This window comes from Linepithema humile, chromosome 5, assembly GCF_040581485.1.
Source record: "Linepithema humile isolate Giens D197 chromosome 5, Lhum_UNIL_v1.0, whole genome shotgun sequence".
Lineage (NCBI taxonomy): Eukaryota > Metazoa > Arthropoda > Insecta > Hymenoptera > Formicidae > Linepithema > Linepithema humile.
Window position 1 is genome coordinate 11,230,703 of NC_090132.1, and position 25,128 is coordinate 11,255,830.

The 25,128-nt window shown below is 38.3% G+C and overlaps 2 protein-coding genes and 1 pseudogene across 3 annotated transcripts; 2 read left to right on the forward strand and 1 right to left on the reverse strand.

Annotated features, from left to right (window-relative positions):
- Positions 1-3,832: 3,832 nt before the first annotated feature.
- Positions 3,833-6,998, forward strand: LOC105668050 (uncharacterized). Of its 2 annotated transcripts, XR_010890223.1 has the most exons (7): positions 3,833-5,171; positions 5,429-5,633; positions 5,744-5,918; positions 6,078-6,268; positions 6,378-6,442; positions 6,528-6,593; positions 6,663-6,998. XR_010890223.1 is itself a non-coding variant. In XM_067355094.1 (6 exons), exons 1-5 carry the CDS (start codon positions 5,139-5,141, stop codon positions 6,419-6,421), a joined length of 648 nt encoding a protein of 215 aa, XP_067211195.1. In that variant the 5' UTR covers positions 3,833-5,138; the 3' UTR covers positions 6,422-6,442; positions 6,528-6,998. The 2 variants fall into 2 exon arrangements, 1 of the variants encoding a protein (XP_067211195.1); XM_067355094.1 differs by having other exon boundaries at positions 6,528-6,998.
- Positions 6,999-7,055: 57 nt separating this feature from the next.
- On the reverse strand, positions 7,056-14,806 carry LOC136999930 (uncharacterized). Its single transcript, XM_067355095.1, has 3 exons — positions 14,348-14,806; positions 7,838-8,072; positions 7,056-7,755 (listed from the first exon to the last, which is right to left on the reverse strand). Exons 1-3 carry the CDS (start codon positions 14,677-14,679, stop codon positions 7,057-7,059), a joined length of 1,266 nt encoding a protein of 421 aa, XP_067211196.1. The 5' UTR covers positions 14,680-14,806; the 3' UTR covers position 7,056.
- LOC136999929 (uncharacterized) lies at positions 7,941-14,370 on the forward strand (annotated as a pseudogene).
- Positions 14,807-25,128: the final 10,322 nt, after the last annotated feature.

The following is a 25,128-nucleotide window of genomic DNA, read 5'->3' on the forward strand; positions in this document are numbered from 1 at the left end:
TCAAATGGACGCCCAATGGGTACCGTATGGGCGTCGAATGATCAGCGTATGGGCGCTGACGAAATTTGAAGAGATCCGAAACATGCCCAAAGCACGTCCATTTCGTGTCCAAATGTCCACAAAATGAGCGCCCAATGGGCGTCAAATGAGCGGTCATTGGTGCATCCATTGGGCACCCTTCGGGCATCCATGGGACATATTTGGGGCATGAAATGGGCGCCCATTCGGAAAGCTCAGAGCATCCTTTGGACGCCCAACGGGCGTCCATGTGTCGTGTGGGTTATTGTCGATACTCCAGCAAGATAATGATACGACATCGAATGCATCGAATTGCCAGTTGCTAAATATCTAAATATAATTAGATCAAATATAATTTTTTTAATTAATGACGTAATGCAATTATAAATAAAGATAAGTAAATCTCAATGTTATAGATGATCGTTCTGCGGGAGGCAATGGTTTTCTAATCACGGTTTGTTTAGTGATTGCAGGTGCCACTAAGTGTAACAACTCCAAATTGCGTAGCTGTCATACGATAATAATTCCGGAACTTCTTTGGTGTTAATCTCGGCACAGATACATAATAAAATCCATGTTCACGTCGTCTTTCAAATAATGGATCAATCCAAAACCTCTTTTTTTTATATTTTTTTTTCAAATTTGTACATTCATTAATGCATACAGCTACTATTAATTTATTTCTCCGTCATTCCTCTTCATTTTTATTATACACAATTGCGGCAAGTTGACAGATCCACTTGTGATATCTTTCTTGATATGACATTTTAGAGTATTTATTTTACACAACACGTACAACACAATCAATATAATTGTAAAAAATTTATCGCTTAGTCCATTTACACGAGTGATAGTCAAAGTTAGCGACATATGAAATCACATGACTCATTTGTCGCTGAATATGAGCGACGAGCGACACCATGAATACGAAGTTTTAGGGTGCCGTTACATACAGCCCGTAATCCGTAATTCGCACCGGAAGTCTGCAAAAGTTACCAGATATTTCGTCCGTAACGTTACGTGTGTTTTTATGGCCGGCGTCACATAGAACCCGTAATCCGTAATCCGCACCGAAAGTCCGCAAAAGTTACTAGGGATTGCGTCCGTAACGTTACGTGTGTTTTATCTCCTTGTGTCCCATGGAGCCGTAATTCCATGAAATTTCCGTAAAAGTTACTAAAAGTTACTAGTTATTACTAGTAATGCTTTTTTTAATTTTATTTATTTAATTAAATTTGACGATTTAATTAAAATTTTTGTTAAAATTATAATATATTCTGTAGTTTTCTTATGAATAAAATACAAATAAACAATTATAATCTGTTAAATAAAAAATAGTAATACCGTTACGTGTGTATTTACGGCTCCATGGGACACAAGGAGAAAAAACACACGTAACGTTACGGACGCAATCCCTAGTAACTTTTGCGGACTTCCGGTGCGGATTACGGATTACGGGTTCTATGTGACGCCGGCCTATCTCCTTGTGTCCCATGGAGCCGTAATTCCATGAAATTTCCGTAAAAGTTACAACAAGTTACTAGTTATTACTAGTAATGCTTTTTCTAATTTTATTTATTTAACTAAATTTGACGATTTAATTAAAATTTTTGTTAAAATCATAATATATTCTGTAGTTTTCTTATGAATAAAATACAAATAAACAATTATAATCTGTTAAATAAAAAATAGTACTACCGTTACGTCTGTATTTACGACTCCATGGGACACAAGGAGATAAAGGTTGCGTTCCGTTTTGCGCATAGCACGCATCGTTCGCATCGCTAATGCTTAGCGCATTGGCTGCGTTTCGTTTCATTATGCGCATGATACATGCTTTGAAACGGAACGATATTGAACGCATTAGAAGCGGAAAATCAAAATGGATTCCACAATAAATTGCGCTATCAATGTGACAATGTTTTTAATTGATGAAATGAGTGACAGTAATAGTAGTGAATCATCAATGACTCTTCCATTATGACTCTTCCTATTTTGACACTTTTTACAATATCGCTATCAATCGCCATATGCAATTACGCAATCGCATGGAACGCATAAGCTGCTGCAACTCAAACTTGAGGTAGCTGATGCGTGTATTATGCGCTGCAGGTGGTGGAGATCTAGGGAATTCTAAGCGCTGTTCATGCGCGCATTGAGTGAAACGGAACGTTTTCTATGTAATTCGTGCGCATAATGTGCGAAACGGAACGCAACCAAAAACACACGTAACGTTACGGACGAAATACCTAGTAACTTTTGCGGACTTCCGGTGCGGATTACGGATTACGGGCTGTATGTGACGGCACCCTTAAGGCATTAGTGTGACCAAGTGTACATAAAGCTGACGTATATATTAACCAAAACAAAACAGTATTGTTTTACCTGCCAAAAAAATTGTCGTACATATCCAATAAACATTCGATATCCTATGTATATACATGAAATATCCATAATGTGAAAAAAATGTACTGTATATACTATGTACATACATATGATATATGCTGATGTAGATACATTTGTGGATATACATAAGATATCTTATAGATATACATAGAATGTATATTCGAACGAGATCGCTGCCTGTATATACATAGAATATACCTCGTGTACATTTCATGTATATACATCAAGCGAATATACATACGATATACGCTGAGGTAGACACATTTATGGATATACATAGGATATCGTATGGATATACATACAATGTATATTCGAACGAGATCGCTACCTGTATATACATAGAATATACCTCGTGTACATTCCATGTATATACATGTAACCAAGGTTCGGAAAGTTCCCAGATAATACACAATATTGTATGAATATTCTATGTTGCATCAAATATATTTTTATGAGAATATTCTCAAAGAAATCATTTATATATGTCTGTAGAATATTCTTGTTCATAAAGAATATTCTATAAACCTGCCCAGAATATGTTAAAATCAGCAATAGGAACATATTGTTTACATATACCATAAATGTTCACTGAATATTCAAATGTACTGAAGATGTACATATAGATAACGTTCAGAATGTATCGCAGAAAATAGATCAAGATTCAACTTCTGTCAATTTCATTTCCGTTCCACTTCCGATCAGCACGTGCATTAATAGATACGCAATTAGTCTTGATTAATCTGTACAATTCAAGCCGCAATTATAATTAATACAAAGATTCAATTAATCCAAAGGTAAGTTTAGATTTTAAGAGTTTTTTTTAATAAAAATGGTTGCTTAAAATAATAGATTCTTTAACCTAACCCTAACATAACCTTAAAAGTACTTTCTTATAACAAATCCCTAACAGCACATGTAGATACTGAGAACAATCTGAGAATATCGCAAAAGTATAATTGTAATATTCTCAGAACATTCTCAAATGTACTGCGATCAGTGATGCGATATCTACTACCGGACTCGCGGCTCTTGAGCCCCAACCAGTGCTGCCAGAAACGAGCGGCAGCATCACACAAATCAACCGAGAACCGATGACGTCACCCTATCCGTGTGAGCTCGACCCGGTCGACCAATGGAAGAGAACGCACGTCTCCCTTCCACCGAGCCGACGCAACAGACGATAAATGCTAAGAAGTAAGTGTTTCTAAGGCAAGTGGCTGAAATATGAAAAATCCCGTGTTCAAGATTTGCTTTTCGCAACTTTCTTTTCTTTTTTACGCATTTGTTTCTAACAGTGTAAATTATCAAATAATCTTTTTTTTGCTAAAAAAATAATAGTTTATATTTATTAATAATATTCGCATATGTTAAAACTAACAATTTTTGAAATAATTCAGATTTGCTATTGTCAATAGAAAAATGAAGTTATTTTGCAATATTGCAACAAAGTGTAAATTTAACATATGCTATGTTCTTGCCACCCGCCTTATTCGTTTAGCCATGCTTGCTTTGACATTTATGTCTATTGACTCGAAAGATTTTACATACCTGTAAAACTTTTAATTATTTCCCAACTTACAATTAGTCACTCGCGTCCTGATATTTTTTTTCCCGTTCAATAATTTTCTATTCGTACATTCGGAGAATCCGAATAGTGAGATCAATAATGTACTTAATTTTCGTACACTCTAGTATTTCAATCTGAGATCGGTGTACATTTTAACGTCTCAAATGTAGACAAATTATTTCTATATGAAAAATAATTAAAATTTTCACACCAACAATCTATAATATATGCTCCATATGCCATATTATATTTTATTCCATTTTTAATCATTTATTTTAAACTACTGCATATTAGCAAGAGTTACTGTACTATGGAGATTAGTGGAGAAGACGGTAACATATATTATAAATGCAGTCAAATTTATTGTACTCTTGTTAGTATTGTTAAAATATTGTAAAAATAATGTATTATTAGTTTATTAGTAATTATAATAGTATTATTAATAGTGGTCTTCCGCACCACCTTCGAGGTTCCACTAACGGCGCGTTAGGTTTTTTTAGTGGACCTTCGCCAGGAGCCCTATTATACCACATTTCATTATTCTTTCTATATTTCTTTTATACATATGTGATGTCATTTGCAGACATGTTAGTAATATTTTATTTATCTATAAATATGTGACGGGATAGAGAGTTAGCACGAGATAATTGATTTTATTTGAAATTTTATTTAATATATATGTAGAATAAATCTTAATATAAAATTATCACAATATGACTAGTCAATATATTATTACAATGTTATCACATAAATTAGATTAAAAAAATTATTATTAATAATAATAATAAATCAATAATAAAAAATATATAATAAAAATATAAATAAAAAATTAAAAAATAATAAAAACATAGTCAAAAATAATAAAAATATAAATAAAAAATAAAAATATAAGTATATAGTATAATGGCTCCTGCACACAGGACGCGGTAACGCTTGCCGCGCGGCAAGACGCGACGCGGTGGCCAATCGGATGCTTGCTTTTCAGAAAGTAATGGATATATAACTTTCGCCGCGCGTATAATGTTGAACTGGATTCAACTTTTATCGCGCGGTAAAGGAAGATATAGTGATTTCTAGTGAATCTTCTTGTTCATACGAAAAGTTTTCAGTAAAGCGTTCTGATAATCCGGTATTCGCCGCTTATAATATGGATGATAACGAAGATAATAACGATATGATTGTAAGTACAAATGGAATAAAATATTGATATTTTATTGATTTGTAATAATCATTATTATTACAACATAATAAAATAAAGTTATTAATTTTATACGACTAGTACACAATTTTAGGTTAGATATATGATATTATTGATCAATATAATATTATTTATTTTTATTATATTTAAAGATTTGCATATTATCATTTAATGTAACTGCTTAAATGAATATTTTATATTATTAAACAATGATTTAATTGTTTAACTTTTATTTGCAGTGGTGTCCAGATTGTAGTAGTGTGGTGCTCGGAGAGCATAATTGCTCTGCTTTTAGTAATAATTTTGAAAATAAAAATGATTATTTAGAAGCATTGATTGCAGCAGTATTCGAAAGAGAGAGCTTATGGAATTCAGCATTACCATATAAATTTAGAGGACCCTCAGAGACAAAAGCATTATGGTCTGAAATAGATGGTTGTTTGAGTAAGTATCAATATATATGTAATTATCATCACATAATATTGTGTAAAGTTCTCAAATAATTTAAATTTTTTAATAAGTTAAATTTTATAATAAGATTTATATTTACATAGATACAGCTCCAGATACAAGCCAGGCAAAGTGGAAGAATTTAAGAGATCGGTTTGTAAAAGAACACAGTCTGCAATGTACTTACATTCCAAGTGGCAGTAAAGCTATAAAAAAGAAAAGCAATTGGCCGTTCTATGAAAGTTTACGCTTTTTAGTGCCAACAATAAATTATAGAAAGTACGTATAGTAGTATATGTATGACTGTAATATAACATACGCACATGCACAAATACATACAACATGCTCACATGATAATATAATATAAAACCATCTATATATAATTGTTAACAAAATAATATAAATTAATAATTAATTAAAAATTATAATCTATTGTAGAACCAAAAGTAATATTGAAAACGTACATCCAAATGTACTATCACCTTCAGCAGAACAAAAAGAGGAATTTAATTTTTCATCTGTTCCTGGTGTGAGCAGCAGAAAAGAAAATAATATTTCACAGCAATCAATATCACAAAGTACCAGTAGTTTACTAAAATCTCAAAACTTTCAGTCAAAACAAATTTCTTGTAAGTAAAAACATTTAATAAAATATTAATACTAGTACATAAATTATTTTCTTATTTTATGTATATTTTTTTTTTATTTGATTTAATATTCCTCTTTTTATGTAACCAGATCAAATTCCGCAAATTCTGATATTCTTAAGGAAGAAGAGCTAGTATGTACAACAAAACGCAATAGTATGTAGACATTATTCAATTTTTGTTTTTGTACACATATATATTAAAAATTTATTTATTTATTATATTATTTTTTTATTTATAGATAGTGCAAGATCTACTCCAGATTCAGAAGCTTTGCTTCATTCACCTTTACCTCCAAAACGCATAAGTTAGTACATATTATTTATATATAATGTACTATACAAAAAATAATTTTTTTATTATTTTATTTTTACAGAGAAATCAAAAACAGTTGAAAATATAGACACCCGTTTAGAACAGGCAATTTTGAAAGAGTTGGAGCAAATAAAACCAACAAATGAAATTAATATAAAGCCAGATAAAATTGAATCATTTACAAAATATCTGGAAACATGTCTTCGAGGAATGGCTCCAGACGTTTCGAAACGCGTTATCAATAAAATACTACAATTAATTCTAGAAGTAGATATTTAAAATATTCGTTCAATATATTCTTTATTTTGTAAAAATACAAATACATTTTTTACCTTATTTGTACTAATGATTATGTAAGTAATTAATACAATCGTTAATATATTTGTTCAAATTAAAATGTTTATTTTTGTGTAGTTTGTCATATTAAATACAATTCTAGAGTCTAATTCTAACGCCTAAATCATTTCTTCTTGCCAAGGAACCTGACCCTCATTTATAAAATAATCTGCGAAGATATTTCTAACTTCACTAGCATGTCTTGTGTAGTTATTGCTGCCAAAATTTGTACCATCATTAAAATTACTTAGATTTACATGTGTTTTTCTCCATTCTCCTTCAATTACTATTCCATTTACAGATATTTTATCTCCATAATTTTCTCCACAGTAAGTTGAAGTACCCATTAAAAGATTGTGTAAACATATGGTTGCTTTGATTATTGCATCTGCAGTTTCAAAGCTAGTATTAATAGGTTTCTGATAAATACGCCATCGACTTGCTAATATTACAAATGCATTTTCTACAACGCGTCGAGCTCTACTTAATCTATAATTAAATATACGTTGCCGTTTAGTTAAATTTTTTGATGGATATGGGTGCATTGTAAATAAATTTAATTGGAAGGCCTCGTCAGCAACCATAACATACGGTACATTGTGTCGTACACTAATAGCAGAAGGATCAGGTAAATTAATAGTATTGTTGTAAAATCGTTGTCCCATTATAGAATTTTTAAATATTCCTCCGTCACTATGTTTGCCTTGAGCACCAATATCGACAATTAAGAATTTGTAAGTAGCAGACACGAGTGCCAATAAAACAATGCTATGAAATCTTTTGTAATTGTAATAAGTACTTCCTGCTTTCTCAGGACACTGTAAAAGTCAAAATTTTTGTCTATAATATATTTTTACAAAGTTTTCTATATTTGATTTAAAATAATAGTAATAAACTTACAATTATGGCGACGTGCTTCCCATCCAAAGCACCAATACAGTTTGGGAAATTCCACATTTGTTGGAATTCATGGGCAATATCTCGCCATCCATTCTGTGCAGGAGTTAATAATTCTTCTTTGTGAAAGCATTTCCATAAAGCTTCACAAGTTTCTTTTATTATACCTGATGTAGTACTTCTTCCAGTTCGATAGCACAATGCAATAGATTGAAGTCCATCTCCAGTTGCCAAATAACTAAAAATTACAAGTTATACTCTATAAATATTTGTTTATTATTATTTATTATTTATTATTTATATATATTGTTGAATATAGCTTATCGACAAGTAAAGTTCATAAATTAAAGTTTGATAAGAAAGTCGCCAGCAGCGCGCTAGTCGCGAAGGAAGAAGGTTACTGGCAGATATGGCGACAGACATTGCACAGTTAACAATCATTTTTATTTGTGAAAATAAAGTGGTTTGTTAAACCTAACGCACTCAGTTTTATTTAATAACATTTTGGCGCCCAACAAGAGGCACGAGCTCAGAAGAAGAGTAATGGTTGAGAAATAAAAGGAAAAAAGGCAAAACGTTTGCGCGGGATCAGACACGTGGCAAGCGCAGTGAGCATCGACACAACAGTGTCTCGCATTCATTGGGATCGACGACGACGTAGGACGTCTCGGTTACTTGCAGCATCTCGCATTCATTGGGATCGACGACGACGTAGGACGTCTCGGTTACTCGCAGCATCTCGCATTCATTGGGATCGACGACGACGTAGGACGTCTCGGTTACTCGCAGCATCTCTCACTCATTGGGATCAACAACGACGTAAGACGTCTCGGGTACTCACAGTATCGACAAAGGAAATTAACGCAATGAAAAGGGTAAGTGAGTCGCTAAAAGCAATATCCTAATTCTATAATATTCCTAACCTAGAAAAACAGACAAAATGGCAAATCTGAGGGATTTAAAATATAAACGAGCCAGAATAAAGGGTCAACTTACGCGGATACAAAATTTTTTCGAGTCGGAAGGGCAGAGGACAGCAACGGAAGCTCGAGTTCGACAAGCAAAGCTCGAAGAATGTTGGAAAAATTTCGAAGAGGTACAATCAGAAATTGATTCGAGACCAACAGAGAACGACGAAGAATATGAAAGACAAATACAAGAAGGCAATGCGGAAAGGCAAGTATTTGAAATGATTTATTACAAAGTTGCAGAAAAAATTGATAGGATTCTGAATGGTGGTCAAGAGCAAAATCGTCAAATTGAGGGTAGAGAAAACAACGGCAATCAAAGAAACTATGAAGCACCGAAAAATAAACCAAAATTGCCGGAAATAAAGTTACCAGAATTTAACGGAGACTATACAAAATGGTTATTCTTCAAGAATAGTTTCGAGACTACAATTCACGAAGAAGAAGAACTAACTCCAATACAAAAGCACCAATATTTGGTAGGAGTTCTTCGAGGAGAAGCATTAAAGGTCATTCAAGGATATCAAATCTCGAATGAGAATTATGCAGAGGCATGGAAACTTTTAAAAGACACTTACGATAATACAATGATTATAATTGAAACGCATCTAGATGAATTGTTACAATTTCCCATGATTACCAAAGAGGACAAAGCCAAGAGCCTAAGGTTATTTGTTTGGCATATTCGTACGCATATATCAGCACTCAAATCGCTAGAGTAACCAGTGGATCAATGGGAGACAATGATTATTCATTTAGCAAAAAAGAAATTGGACTTTGTTGAACAACGTGACTGGCAAAACATGATGAACAATCGAACGCCGAGGAATATGCCGACGATAGATGAATTTTTGAAATTTTTAATGGATCGCTATAACACAATGAGAGTATTAAATCAAGGAAAGGCGAAAAAAGAAGCCACAGCAAAGACAACAACACTAAAGAAATCAGACAAGAAGATTTCTCTCTCGATAACGTCGTACGAATGTCCTATCTGTAAGCGAAGCCATTCAACTTATAAATGTGAAGAATTACTGAAACTATCAACTGAAGAAAGAAGAAAGGAAGTCATCAGTAAGCAGCTATGCCTAAACTGCCTTGGATCAGGACATCACGCAAAGGTCTGTAAATCATCATCCTGTAAAAAATGCTTAAAACGACACAACACACTATTGCATCCAGACACAGAGCCACAAGCAGACACAGGAAAGCAAGAAAACTTGGGATCCACATCGACGACGATAGTCAACTATTGCAAGAAGCAGGAAAAAATCAACAGCCTCTGTAATGGAAAAAAAACAGAGTTATCAGTCATTTTGTCTACGGCAAGAGTAAAGGCATATGACGTCAAAGGAAATTCTCACAGTTGCAGAGTACTTCTAGATCCGGGTTCTCAAACAAATATAATAACCGAGAGTTTTTTAAAAAGGCTAGAATTACCTAATAAAAAGGAGAATCGAGGCATAAATCAGACTCGAAGCAACGCAAATAACGTCACGGAAATAAGAATTGAATCAATATACAAGGGATTCTCAACAAACATTGAATGTTTAGTATTACCATCGATCACGGAACGATTACCTCAAAGTAAAAGCAATATCACTCAACTTAATATGCCAAAAGATATAGATATGGCCGACCCAAGATTCGACGAGCCTGGCCCGATTGATATGCTTATCGGTGCCGGATTATATTGGAAAATTCTAGTCGGAACACCCAGAAACAAAATTGAAGGACAACCGTCACTGCAAAATACAAGATTAGGATGGATAATTGGAGGTGAAATACCCGGAGTGCAGCCGAAGACAAGCCAAGTAGCCCTAACGAACGAAGTACTAAGCCAGCAACTCGAAAGATTTTGGAGACAGGAAGAGCTTCCAGAAACCCCAGAGTATACGGATGAAGGAAAATATTGTGAGCAATATTTTTTAGACACAGTCAAACGAGATAAAAAAGGACAGTTTATAGTACGCTTACCTATAAGGAAACAAATACAGCTCGGAGATTCAAAAGAACAAGCTTTACGAAGACTACATTTACTGGAACGCAGATTCGAGAAAAATCCTAAGTTAAAAGAGGAATATCATAAATTCATGGAAGACTATATCGAACAGAATCACATGTCTAAGATATACAAGGAAGAATTGAACTTAGAAAGTTATTTCCTGCCACATCAAGCAGTAATACGAGCAGATAACATAACTACTAAGTTGAGGGTTGTATTCGACGCCTCCGCTAAGACAACATTAGGAACTTCCTTGAACGATAAGCTTATTCCAGAGCCTAATTTACAAAAAAAATTATTTGACATTATTCTACGCTTCCGGACGTATGAATACGTAGTAACTGCGGATGTAACGATGATGTACCGTCAAATAATGGTGGACCCACTGGATCGAGCACTGCAGCGAATATTATGGAGAAAGAATCCAAAGGAACCGGTCACATTATTCGAACTTAACACGGTAACGTACAGAACAGCGTGCGCCCCTTACCTAGCGATTCGTTGCTTGAGGAAATTGGCGGAAGAAGAACGGGATTTATCTAAAGCAGCAAAGGTAGTAAACGAGGACTGCTACATGGATGATGTCTTAACGGGAACTTCAACAATACAAGAAGCTACAAGAATAACTCTACAGCGACAACTAACTGAATTATTCTCTCGAGGGCATTTTAGTCTGAGAAAATGGAGAGCAAACAATCCTCAAATTCTGCAACATCTTACCGAAAAGGGGAAAACAGATAGCTGGCTAATGTTAAACGAAGAAGGCGCTCAGAAAACGCTAGGACTACTATGGAACTCGAAGGAAGATGTTTTGCAATATGAAGTAAAGATCAAGCCAATAACTACTACTACGAAACGCAACGTACTGTCCAACGTTGCACAGGTGTTTGATCCGCTGGGGCTGCTAGCTCCGCTGTTAATGAATGGAAAGATAATCATGCGACAATTATGGACGCTCAAGATTGATTGGGACGAACCGCTTCCTCCAGACAAAGATGAGGCATGGCAATTCTATTACAACTCTCTTTCAAAATTAAACGAGCTTCGTATACCAAGAAACGCAGTATCTCACAACCGATCTAACCAATTCGATATTTTTGGGTTTGGAGACGCTTCAGAGAAAGCCTACGGTGCCTGCCTGTACGCAGTGAGTACTAACAATCGAGGAGAGCTTCAATCTTATCTCTTATGCTCTAAATGCAAGGTAGCTCCGTTAAAAACCATCTCTGTTCCACGCTTAGAATTAGAAGCAGCACTTTTGCTGGCGAAATTATATAATGTAGTAAAGAAAGCTTATGGAGAACGCGTGAGACAAGAAAATTTGTGGAGTGATAGCACAATAGTACTAGGATGGATAGAAACACCACCCAATTTATTGAAGACATTTGTGGCCAACAGAATCTCGAAAATACAGCATTTAACTCCAAAGAATGCATGGCAACACGTACCTTCGAGAGATAATCCAGCAGATATGCTATCTCGAGGAATGACAATAGAACAATTAATCGACAACAGTCTATGGTGGCATGGACCACCTTGGTTAGTAAGCGGAAATCAACGGCCAACCGGAATGGAGGAACCCGACAGTAATCTACCCGAAATGAAATCGAACACGATCATTTTGACATTAGCAACGGAAGCAAATATTCTGGAAAGGTTTTCAACATATCGCAGACTCGTTAGAGTCATAGCTTTCTGTCTACGATGGACAAGAAAGGAAGCAGGAACCATGAAAAATTATATTCTATCTGTAGAAGAATTGAAGAAAGCTGAACAGACAATAACTAGAATGGTACAAAGGGAAAGGTTCTCGTTAGAACTAGGCGATTTACTAAAAAATAGAGAAGTAAATATTAAAAGTAAATTACGCGCTTTGGATCCCTATCTGGATAAAGACGGATTGATTAGAGTAGGTGGGCGACTTAGGAACGCAATGATTTCTGAAGATCAAAAACACCCGATTGTGTTACCGCCTAATCATACCGTAACTCGGCTTATATTAACAGGAGAACACATACGTCTACATCACTGCCCTCCAGAACAGCTGCTAAGCGCTGTTCGTCACAGATTCTGGCCTATAAACGGTCGAAGAAAAGCTAACAAGGTTGTAAAAGGATGCGTAAGATGTTTTCGTTTTAAACCAAAATATTCTGATGTAAAAATGGGAGACTTACCGACGCAGAGAGTAAATAGTTTTACCAGACCGTTCGTTGTAACAGGAGTTGATTATGCTGGACCCTTGCAAATCCGAGAAAGTCGTCGGCGAGGGAAAATCCATGTGTCCAAAGGTTATATAGCAGTTTTTATCTGTTTCAACACTAAAGCTGTACATCTGGAATTGGTAACCGAACTTACTACCGAAGCATTCCTTGCAGCATTAAGCCGATTTACAGCAAGACGAGGATTGTGTTCACAGATATTTTCAGACAATGCAACAAATTTTATAGGAGCAGCTAGAGAATTGCAAGAGATATACGAGTTTCTGAAGAAAAATTATAACGAAATAACGACTCAGCTTGCTAATCAGCACATTCAGTGGAATTTTATACCACCTCGCGCGCCGAATTTTGGTGGATTATGGGAGGCTGCTGTAAAAGTAGCTAAGCGACATTTATATATCATGACGCGAGATTTAACACTCACATTCGAAGAATGTTACACTCTTTTAACAGAAATCGAAGCCATCATGAACTCTAGGCCTTTAACTGCGTTGTCCTCGGACCCTAATGATTTGTCTGTCCTCACCCCATCCCATTTCCTAATTGGCGACTCACTTGTTCAACCCGTTCAGCATAACCTTACAGAAACGCCAGACAACCGTCTGACGCGATGGCAACATTTTAAGAAAATTTGTCAGAATTTCTGGCGACGTTGGCACTCAGAATATCTGCATGAGCTGCAAGAGAAGAAAAAATGGACTGTCTCTGGAAAAAATATCGCTCTTGGTACGATAGTAATGCTGAAGGAAGACAATCTGCCACCGCTACAATGGGCTATTGGCAGAGTGATAGAGTTGCATCCTGGACCTGATGGAATCACACGGGTTGTCTCTGTAAGGACACAAGGAGGAGTCTTCAAAAGAGCAGTGCGAAACCTGTGTCCGATTCCAATGGACGACTGCGAAGAAGACTGATCATTGCTAGTATTAAGCTTTAAACTTAACGTCGTTAACAGTAGATAATCATTTGCTATTTGTTTCATTAATCCTTGTTTGAACAATCTGTAAAGTTTATTTGAGTTATTACTAATTTGTATTATCTACTAGTTTTAATTTAAACAATACATTTATATCTTTTATTTGAAAAATCCTTTCAAAGGTGGCGGAAAATGTTGAATATAGCTTATCGACAAGTAAAGTTCATAAATTAAAGTTTGATAAGAAAGCCGCCAGCAGCGCGCTAGTCGCGAAGGAGGAAGATTACTGGCAGATATGGCGACAGACATTGCACAGTTAACAATCATTTTTATTTGTTAAAATAAAGTGGTTTGTTAAACCTAACGCACTCAGTTTTATTTAATAACATATATATTTAGACATACCGTAGAGTCATTGATAATCTTGCAGCTGCTGGAATAGGAACTCTCCAATTTGTTTTCATTTTTGTAATGAAAGGCTTAATTCTTGATAATATATAATCAAACATATTGGGTGTCATTCTCATATAATTGAAAAATGTTTCTGTATCTTGTAGTCTCATTTCATGAACAAGATTATACCAGTCCCCTTGTTGTTGTTTTAACTGTAATATAGGATGTACCCAATATCTTCTCTTTTTTATGTTTATAGTATTTCTTTCATTTCTCTTTCTTCTTATATAAAGCAGGGCCAGCAGTAATATTCGACGTTTTTTACTCATAATAACTGCATCCATATCCGTTAAAAAACCGTACACTAAATTTAACACGTCTAAATACAATATATCTATTTTATATTGTATATTATATTGTATTACTTGTGTTTTAGGTTAAATTACGTTACGTATGTATATATATATATATATATATATATATATATATATATACCCAGTTTGCGCATGCTCACCCAATCTTTAACGCGTGCAGTGTAAACACTAGAAAAATTATTTTTTTTTGCCGCGTCGCGTTTTGCCGCGCGGCAAGCGTTACCGCGTCCTGTGTGCAGGAGCCATATGAGTATATCCAGACTATAAGTAATATCAGTTAAAAAATAATAAAAATATAAATAAAAAATAGAAAAAAGATATTAAAAAATAAAAGTTTGATTGTTAAAAAAAATAAAATTAATATTAATATTAAATTAATATATAAAATTATTTTTATATTTATTTAATATCTTCTTAATTTATATATAATTTTTTTATTATAATATGGCCTCTTCCACCCTGGCCACCTCTCTGTCCCCACCCACCTCTGCCACCCCATCCACCTCTGCCACCCCATCCACCTCTGCCGCTCCATCCACCTCTGCCTCCCCATCCACCTCTGCCTCCCCATTCATTTCTTCCATCTCGCTGGTGATACCAGCGAGCGCGAGACTTTCCGCCTCCTCTTCTTTTTTCTAAAAAATAAGCACATTTGCAGATAAGTACTATATTAAATAAAACAATCATGCATATAAATTAATCATTTAGTTTGCGACGACTTTTCCGTCGGGCAGAAGCTCACCCGCCGGTAGGCGTGCAAAACCTTGTTGCTCTATTAATTACTCTCTCAGTTATACGGTAATGCTTAGGATTGGGCGCCAGGCGCGGATTGACGCGCCGCACGAACGAATACGTTAGAAACAATATCTTTAATAATGCAACGGCGATAAGCGCGACTAGCCCGCTCTACAAATGGCAGAGGGGCGAGGTTCTTGAGAGATGCATCATAAAGACTTGGAGAGAGGAGTCTGAAATAAGGCGGTTATTGAAAACACATTAAAGTTTGGTAACAAATAACATAATTATATTAAATAAAACGTAATTATAACAAGCAGATTAAGTGAGGTTGACACCGGGTGATAGGCGTCTTAACAATCCCGCAGAGCGGAGACTTAAATTATCTCTGTGAGAGGCGTTATAATTTGGATGTTAGTCTCGCGGAAACCCGCGGAATTCAGTCTCACACTGTATAAGATGTTTGGCGTACAAGTTTTACAATTCTCGTTAGATGCGGTCGTTACAATTCACTCTACTTTAATCCTTCTCAATATCAAGTTAGCACACAACACGAATTCCTTCTCTTTATATGATTCTTAACAGTTCTTAATTGAAACGCTCGACAGAAGGCCGAGGCGAGAGATACGCGACAGGCTAACTCCAAAGATATTCTTACGCTCGGTATGTAAATACATGAGGAGACGTAAAATTATTACGCACAAAAGGACATTATTCTACGCAAAGCGACCGTCGGTTCGGCAGCCCCGAGAAGAGCATGGTGGAATCTTAATCTAAAGTAGCGGTAGTCAGCGGGGCCCGGCCTAAATCTAATCTCGCACGATACCGCGAGACATTTCGGTACATTCAATACCCTTTACGAAAAATATGCGGGTTCTTATTTCCGCGAGGCTCGGACCGCCTACTGATACCGCTCTTACCGCGAAGTCGAAGTGGTGGCCTTACAAATCGTCGGTACGCCCGTTGTGGTCCTCAAGGTTCCTCTCAGGTTGCCGACTCGCCGAACAGTGACGACAGCGAGGCTCGCCGGACAGCGGCGACATTCCGCACATTGTCCTGCGCATGTAGATCCTCACTATCAATTAGCGATTCTTGATCCTTCGATGTTATCTAGATCTCTCGATACTCGCGTCGCTCCTCGATACATCGGCCCTCGGTGACGCTTTTCCGAGGTGACCCCGGTCTTTCTCTTCTGGCAGCTGCCGTTAACGCCCTTCGCGGCCTTTTCCGTTTCCAGATCCGAATCTTCTTTGAATCGGCCGGGAACTGGCCAGGTTCCGACCTGATTCTGCTTTCCTGGCTCGTTACGACAGCTCCTTTTTCGGGTACTCCACCCCGGGTCTCCGGCGTGTGAGAACGCGTTTCCCTCTCGGGCGTCATCTTTCTCGGTGCGTCCACCGGCCTCGATATGCTCCGAATCTGAAAACTAGATCTACGGTAGCGACTGTGTCTGGAGTCTAATGGTATAATCAAGGGTATTTTACTTGTTCTTGGATCTGTCTGCACGCCGTCCGGGCCTCCGTCGTCCTGTCTGCTGAGTCCCTCGCAGGTCCCACGAAGGCTGCTGCACCTCAGTCACAAAATGGGAGTTTGGCCATTCACTACGATTCGCGCAATTCGCTATAACGCTCAAAAAGAGAATTAAAAGGGAGAGGTCGTCGCCCCCCGCGGTGGGGTTTCCGACCTCAAATTTCCCTCCTTGATCGGGCTTTCCCGCCCTTGTGACGGATCTCGAAAATGTCACGTCACAAGTTACAAAAAATAAAAGAAAAAAATAATGTACCACTTGTTTGTTTCTCCGGCTGCTGCTGCTCTTGTTGGATATTTTCTGTTTTTATTTGTTTCTATGTTTGTATTTTGCTGCTGCTGCTGCTGCGTTGTTGCACTACGACTTATTAAAAAATGCAGCTGTTGCTGCATTTGTACTAATTTTTGCTGCATTTGTACTAAACATTTGTTGCATCAACTGCTGTAGAGCAGCATCTTTCTCTTCCAGCGTCATACTTTCCACTCTTTGTGTCATGTCCTCTGCAAAAATTAATATATATTTATTAAATTTGTAATACATTTATGAGTTTAAAAAAAATAAAAACTGTTATATATGTATAAGAGAGGAGAAAGAAACTAAAGAATAAACATTTTGCTAACAAAATAAATAACATGAAAAACGGTAGAAGAATTATGAGTTATAACTAAATAATATGTGTTAACCTTTCTTATATTTACAAAATTGTCTTTAAGAATATAAACAGTTGACTATTCGACCATTCTCAATATACATAAAATTAAAAGAATCAGCAATTTTAATATTCAAAATACATAAAATTAAAAGTTTTAATCTTTAAGCAAGATTTAACGTAAATTTTTTTAAAAAGCTATGCTACTTGAGAAACTTGCAACATAGAAACAATAGATTGAAATTAGCGATTATTGGAGTAACGTTATATTATAATAAAGATTCTCTACGTAGAATAGAGAAAATATTAGGAATAGGAATAAATATTAAATATTAGGAAAATCAAATTGGAATTATTTTACTTGAAATAAGATAACGAAATGTATTAATTATTCCTAACACTAATTCTTAACACATAATTCTAGTCATAATCAATCTAGTCATCACTCTTATGTTTTTCATATTATTTAATTAAAAATTTTATTTTTAATTAATAAATAATAATTTATATCTCTTATAATAATTTTAATAATAATTTAATTTTTTACTTACGATCCATATTTCGCAATATTTTCCAAATCGACTTTCCGTCAAGTGTATTACTGATAAGGAACCGAAGGAACTAATCTGATCTCTGTTTGTACGCGACTTATAAACACAATTGAGGACGCGGATCAAAGAACTCGCTCTGCGCTCGAAATCGTGTAAAAGTATCGTCTAAACGTCTCGAAGCATGAAAAATTTGAAAATCGCAAAATTAATTTTTTTTTAACATAGACACGTAGAGAATGACGAGACGGAACTTTTTTCTATTTGCAGTTTTTTTGTTCGATGCTTATTTTTAATAATAAAAATAAAAAACTGAAAAATTTTTATTCCCAAATTCAATAAAATTTTAAGATATGAATCGTCGTAGTTTGGCCAAATTTTGTTGAAATTGTTTAAAATTTGGTATACGCATGCAGTATAGTATAGTAATGCCTACAAAACAATAAAGAAGCTGAAAATCGCCTATTGTTTAATAATAATTAATTGCAAATTGAGGCCAATTGGTAACCACGTTTCTTTAGTTTCGCCGACAAAAAGTATCGAGGGAACTTAAAATTTGAAACAACTTCCAGTGAGACATTTGTTCCTCACTATTGAAGGAAGATTTCTGGAAATTTTCAGATCGATTCATTGCAAATTTGCGGAAATATGCATTTTATAAGAAAACATGCGACGCCGTCGATGATAGCTCCGTGAGCGCTGAGCACCATCAGGCAGCATACTCGCCGTTCGGCTTTCAGCGGCGTCGCATGTTTTCTTATAAAATGCATATTTCCGCAAATTTGCAATGAATCAATCTGAAAATTTCAATGCCGATCCAGAAAGAATATTTTCAATGTTATCAGACATAAAAACGAAAAAACAAAATAGCCTTTCATCCGTTTCTGTAAATGCCATTTGCGTTTTAAAATCAGCTTTGAACGCAAGAAAAGAATCTATTTTAGAGATGGAGATTAATGAAAAACATTTGTCTCTCATGTCATCGAACAAATTATATTCTACATGTCCTAAAAAACATAAAAGTTGTCTTAATCTACATGCTGCAGACGTTGATGATATAGCTGGTCCCTCAACATCTAATGATACGCAATAATAATGTTACAAATAAATAGTATTTTTTATATAACACAAAAAAGCAACTGCTAATTTTGTTACAGAGGTGTAATAAGTTATTTGTCTGCAAATGACATCACTTGTAAATGACAAGCGTAAAAAGAGTATCTTGTCTGCAAATGACACCACACTTGTAAATGACAAGAGTAAAAAGAGTATCTTGTCTGCAAATGACACCACACTTGTAAATGACAAGAGTAAAAAGAGTATCTTGTCTGCAAATGACACCACACTTGTAAATGACAAAAGTAAAAAGAGTATCTTGTCTGTAAATGACATCGCACTTGTAAATGACAAGTGTAAAAAGAGTATCTTGTCTGCAAATGACATCACATACGTATAAAAGAAATATAGAAAGAATAATTAAATGTGGTATAATAGGGCTCCTGGCGAAGGTCCACTAAAAAAACCTAACGCGCCGTTAGTGGAACCTCGAAGGTGGTGCGAAAGACCACTATTAATAATACTATTATAATTACTAATAAACTAATAATACATTATTTTTACAATATTTTAACAATACTATGATAACAAGAGTACAATAAATCTGACTGCATTTTGCGACGTGAACTGGCCTCGGAATCACGCCAGATCCGAGGGAGCACGCCGAATGGAAATCGGTAGCTCGCGGTATCGGCAATAAATGCTCGATTCGGTAACTTACGGTATCGGAAGCAGATGCTCGATTCGGTAACTCGCGGTACTCCACGCTCGTCGGGAGCAAGGTAACTCGCGAAATCGGCAATAACTGCACGATTCGGTAACTCGCGGTACTCCACGCTCGTCGGGAGCAAGGTAACTCGCGAAATCGGCAATAACTGCACGATTCGGTAACTCGCGGTACTCCACAAAATTCGGGAGCAAGGTAACTCACGCGATATCGGTAACCGGAAATGGGCGCCAGGTGCGAGTGATCGCACCGCGGTATCTGTAACTTTAACAGTTCACAAAATTGCTCGGCCGCTCCCCGCTCAGTATATGGCAGAGGGGCGCAGTTCTTTTACTTAACGTTAGATATCTGGAGTGAGAGGCTAACGCAAGGATAACTCAATAATTAACAGTTAACAATGATGTATTTCAGTGATTTAGTTTACAAGGGTAAAGATGCTTAAACTATTCGGCCGGAGCCGATACGGCGGAAATAGGTTGATACGATGGTAGGGCCCTTCGCCCTATAAATTCGGTAACGAGAATCGAGTTCGATGCCTACATCAAATCTCGGGAACGCGATTCGAGAATTGCGATAATTCGCCGCTGATCCGACTATATACAGCCCACGAAGGACTTATGTTTTGATCATCTGATACGGCCGGTGAAGGCCAAATAAATATACTCTAAACGACGGTAACCTAACGGCCAGAAATGAAATGCCGCGGAACGGCTATTTTTCGCGGGTTTTCCCGTTTCTCGCCGAGACGCTAACTTTACGGTAACCGCAATCTCGCGGAGAACGTTCCCGAACCAAAATCCGTCCGCGGACATTCACCCACGGTACTTCCGGTACGGTAGTAATGCGACAGAAAGACGGTAACAATCGGTAATTTCAAAAGAACGGTAACGGTAGAACGGTACGGTAACGAAACGAACGACAAACGAAACGGTAACGAGAAGAGACTGTCGGCACTTAATTCCCGCAAGTCGGAGAGACTTTTTACGCGATATCCGGAGCCGGCTGGACATGCGGTAATTGAGCGTAATTGAGCGCTCACGGTATCAGAACTATGGTTAATGTTGTGAGAGACACAAAATACAGAAATAACTCACGCTACCAGCCATAACCGGACGGAACTCTACGGCTACCCGAGAGGCGGCTTACAATGAGTGGACGTCTTCGGCGTCTTCGGTGTCGTCGGGCTGAGTTTCGGGTGTCGTCCTCACGCACTTGCGGCACACCGAACAGTGGCTCTTCTCGGCTCTGCACGTAGGTCCTCTCCAAGTCTGCGTCGCCTTCCTGTGCATCCTGCCGATTTTCCGAAAAGGGGGGCCCCTGAGAACCGCCCACAGTTCATCCAGGGCGCCCCCCTCCGCTCTCTGTGGTTTCCTCAAATCTTTCGGTCGTTAACGTGTCGATGAGTCGATGTTCCCGGAAAAGACTGGTTAGGCTGGCCGGGCCGTACTCCGGTCCTTCCGGGTGCAGCATCTTCGGGGTCCCCGGAGCCGTCTGCAGCCGGGCGAGGTCCGCTGCTGCGTGTTTCTGCGTTTCTTAGACTCTGTGACTGAAACCAAAGCGGAGTTAGATAGGGCTTGGATGGCGGAGGCGACGGGATCGCGGTACCTGACCTTATGCTGTGGGGTCACTGACGCGTGACACCCGTCGATGATCCCCCGGCGTCCGGTCTTCCTGGCGATGCTGCATCTTCGCCCTGAGGCACAAAACACGCAACGCCGCCCGCACGGGGTCTCGCCTTACAATTTACAAACGATATTAATGACATAAAACGGGAATGACAATACAAACAACGCGTACAAATTGTGGAGTCTCGCGGGTTGCTCTCTCCACGCGAGGAGCAACACCAGGACTCTTTGCTCCCTCGGCCGGGCTATAGCCCTTGTGACGGCGCTCGAAAAGCGTCACGTCACAATTTATAATATATGTTACCGTCTCCTCCACTAATCTCCATAGTACAGTAACTCTTGCTAATATGCAGTAGTTTAAAATAAATGATTAAAAATGGAATAAAATATAATATGGCATATGGAGCATATATCATAGATTGTTGGTGTGAAAATTTTAATTATTTTTTATATAGAAATAATTTGTCTACATTTGAGACGTTAAAATGTACACCGATCTCAGATTGAGATACTAGAGTGTACGAAAATTAAGTACATTATTGATCTCACTATTCGGATTCTCCGAATGTACGAATAGAAAATTATTGAACGGGAGAAAAATATCAGGACGCGAGTGACTAATTGTAAGTTGGGAAATAATTAAAAGTTTTACAGGTATGTAAAATCTTTCGAGTCGATAGACATAAATTTCAAAGCAAGCATGGCTAAACAAATAAAGCGAGTGGCAAGAACTGCGACGTGAACTAGCCTCGGAATCACGCCAGATCCGAGGGAGCACGCCCAATGGAAATCGGTACTCGAGGCATCGGCAATAACTGCTCGACTCGGTAACTTACGGTATCAGAAACAGATGCTTAATTCGGTAACTCGCGGTACTCCACGCTCGTCGGGAGCAAGGTAACTCGCGAAATCGGCAATAACTGCACGATTCGGTAACTCGCGGTACTCCACACAGTTCGGGAGCAAGGTAACTTACGCGATAACGGTAACCGGAAATGGGCGCCAGGTGCGAATAATCGCACCGCGGTATCGGTAGCTTTAATAGTTCTCAAAATTTGCTCGGCCGCTCCCCGCTCAGTATGGCAGAGGGGCGCAGTTCTTTTACTTAACGTAGATATCTGGAGTGAGAGGCGAACACAAGGACAACTCAATACTTAATAGTTAACAATAATGTATTTCCATAATTTGGCTTACAAGGGTAAAGAGGTGCAGCGTTCGGCCTGAGCCGATACGGCGGAGACGGTTCAATGCGGTAGCAGCGCCGTTCGCCCAATTACTCGATAACAAGAATAAAGTTAGACAAATACGCGAAATCACGGAGAGGCGATCCCGATAGTTCGCCGCTGATCCGACTCTATCCGGTAAACACGGGACTTATACTCTGATCATTCGATACGGCCGGTGAAGGCCAAATAAACAGACTTTAAGCGACGGGGGCCTAACGGCCAGGACTGAGATGTCGCGGAACGGCTATTTTTCGCGGGCTTTCCCGTTTCTCGCCGAGACGCGAACTTGGCGGTAACCGCAATCTCGCGGAGAACATTCCCGGATCAAAATCCGCCCGCAGACATTCACGGTACTTCCGGTACGGTGATAACGCGGCAAACGGTAACGGAGCGGTATCGCAAGAAAACGGTAGCAATCGGTTTTTCTTTTCTTTTAAAAGACGGTAATGGCAGGACGGTACGGTAACTAAACGAACGGTAACGAAACGGCAACGAGAAAAGACTGTCGGCGCTGAATTCCCACAAGACAGAGAGACTGTTACGCGATATCCGGGGCCGGCTGGACATGCGGTAATTGAGCGTAATTGAGCGCTCACGATATCAAACACTACGGTTAATGTGAGAGACACTACATATTAAACGAACTCACGCTACCAGCCATCACCGGACGGAACTCTACGGCTACCCGAGAGGCGGCTTACAACGATTGGACGTCCTTGGCGTCTTCGGTGTCGTCGGGCTGAGTCCCTGATGTCGTCCTCGCGCACTTGTGTCACACCGAACAGTGACTCTTCTCGGCTCTGCCTCTAGGTCCTTCCAGATTCGCGTCGCCTTCCTGCGTATCCTGCCGATTTTCCGAAAAGGGGGGTCCCTGAGAACCGCCCACAGTTCATCCAGGGCGCCCCCTTCCGCTCACTGTGGTTTCCTCAAGTCTTTCGGCTGATAACGTGTCGGTAAGTCGATGTTCCCGGAAGAGACTGGTTAGGCTGGCCGGGCCATACTCCGGTCCTTCCGGGTGCAGCATCTTCGGGGTCCTCGAAGCCGTCTGCAGCCGGGCGAGGTCCGCAGCTGCGTGTCTTTGTGTTGCTTTTGACTTTGTGGCTGAAACCAAAGCGGAGTTAGATAGGGCTTGGATGGCGGAGGCGACGGAATCGCGGTACCTGACCTTTTTCGTGGGGTCACTAACGCGTGGCCCCTGCGGATGATCCCCCGGTGTCCGGCTTCCCTGGCGATGCTGTCTTCGCCCTGAGGCACAAAACACGCAACGCCGCCCGCACGGGGTCTTGCCTTACAATTCAAAAACGGTATTACGGTACAAAAACAGGAATTACGATACAAACGACGCGCAAAAATTGTGGAGTCTCGCGGGTTGCTCTCTCCACGCGAGGAGCAACACCAGGGCTCCTTGCTCCCTCGGCCGGGCTATCGCCCTTGTGACGGCGCTCGAAAAGCGTCACGTCACAGAACATAGCATATGTTAAATTTACACTTTGTTGCAATATTGCAAAATAACTTCATTTTTCTATTGACAATAGCAAATCTAAATTATTTCAAAAATTGTTAGTTTTAACATATGCGAATATTATTAATAAATATAAACTATTATTTTTTGAGCAAAAAAAAAGATTATTTGATAATTTACACTGTTAGAAACAAATGCGGAAAAAAGAAAAGAAAGTTGCGAGAAGCAAATCTCGAACACGGGATTTTTCATATTCCAGCCACTTGCCTTAGAAACACTTACTTCTTACTAAGAAGTTCTTAGCATTTATCGTCTGTTGCGTCGGCTCGGTGGAAGGGAAACGTGCGTTCTCTTCTATTGGTCGACCGGGTCAAGCTCACACGGATAGGGTGACGTCATCAGTTCTCGGTTGTATTTGTGTGATGCTGCCGCTCGTTTCTAACAGCACTGATCGTTACGGCTAGACCTGTGAGCCGTTTTATTTTATATTGGCGGCGGCCAAGATCTATAGAGAGAAGGTTACCTCATGCGCAAAGAGGGACGAGGGGCAAGAGGGGCTAATGCTGTGCGGGGCGAGCGGCAAGAGGGGCAAAAGCTGAGCGGTGCGAGCGGCAAGAGGGGCAATGATGATCTCATCGTTAAACAGTAGTTGTCTCTCTCGCACGCTTTAGTGTTTTCTCTCTCGCTCCTTTAATATAGAAATACTTTGAGTTTTTATCGAAAAAATACTTTTATTTTGTAAAATATTGATAGCACTGGAAATTGCGTAATAAAAATTGAAAAGTAAATTAGAGAGGCGCTATAAATTACATAAATTGCAAATTATAGCGCTAGATATTTAACGTTTATAATGTTAAATATCG

Excerpts from the sequence above, each read along its gene's own strand:
- LOC105668050 (XM_067355094.1), top strand. The coding sequence starts at position 5,139 with ATGGATGATAACGAAGATAATAACGATATGATT. Across the intron at positions 5,634-5,743 it reads TGAAATAGATGGTTGTTTGA|ATACAGCTCCAGATACAAGC; the intron begins GTAAGTATCAAT and ends ATATTTACATAG. Across the intron at positions 6,269-6,377 it reads TCAGTCAAAACAAATTTCTT|ATCAAATTCCGCAAATTCTG; the intron begins GTAAGTAAAAAC and ends TTATGTAACCAG.
- LOC136999930 (XM_067355095.1), bottom strand. The coding sequence starts at position 14,679 with ATGGATGCAGTTATTATGAGTAAAAAACGTCGAATATTACTGCTGGCC. Across the intron at positions 8,073-14,347 it reads AGATTATCAATGACTCTACG|TTATTTGGCAACTGGAGATG; the intron begins GTATGTCTAAAT and ends TGTAATTTTTAG. Across the intron at positions 7,756-7,837 it reads GGAAGCACGTCGCCATAATT|TGTCCTGAGAAAGCAGGAAG; the intron begins GTAAGTTTATTA and ends TGACTTTTACAG.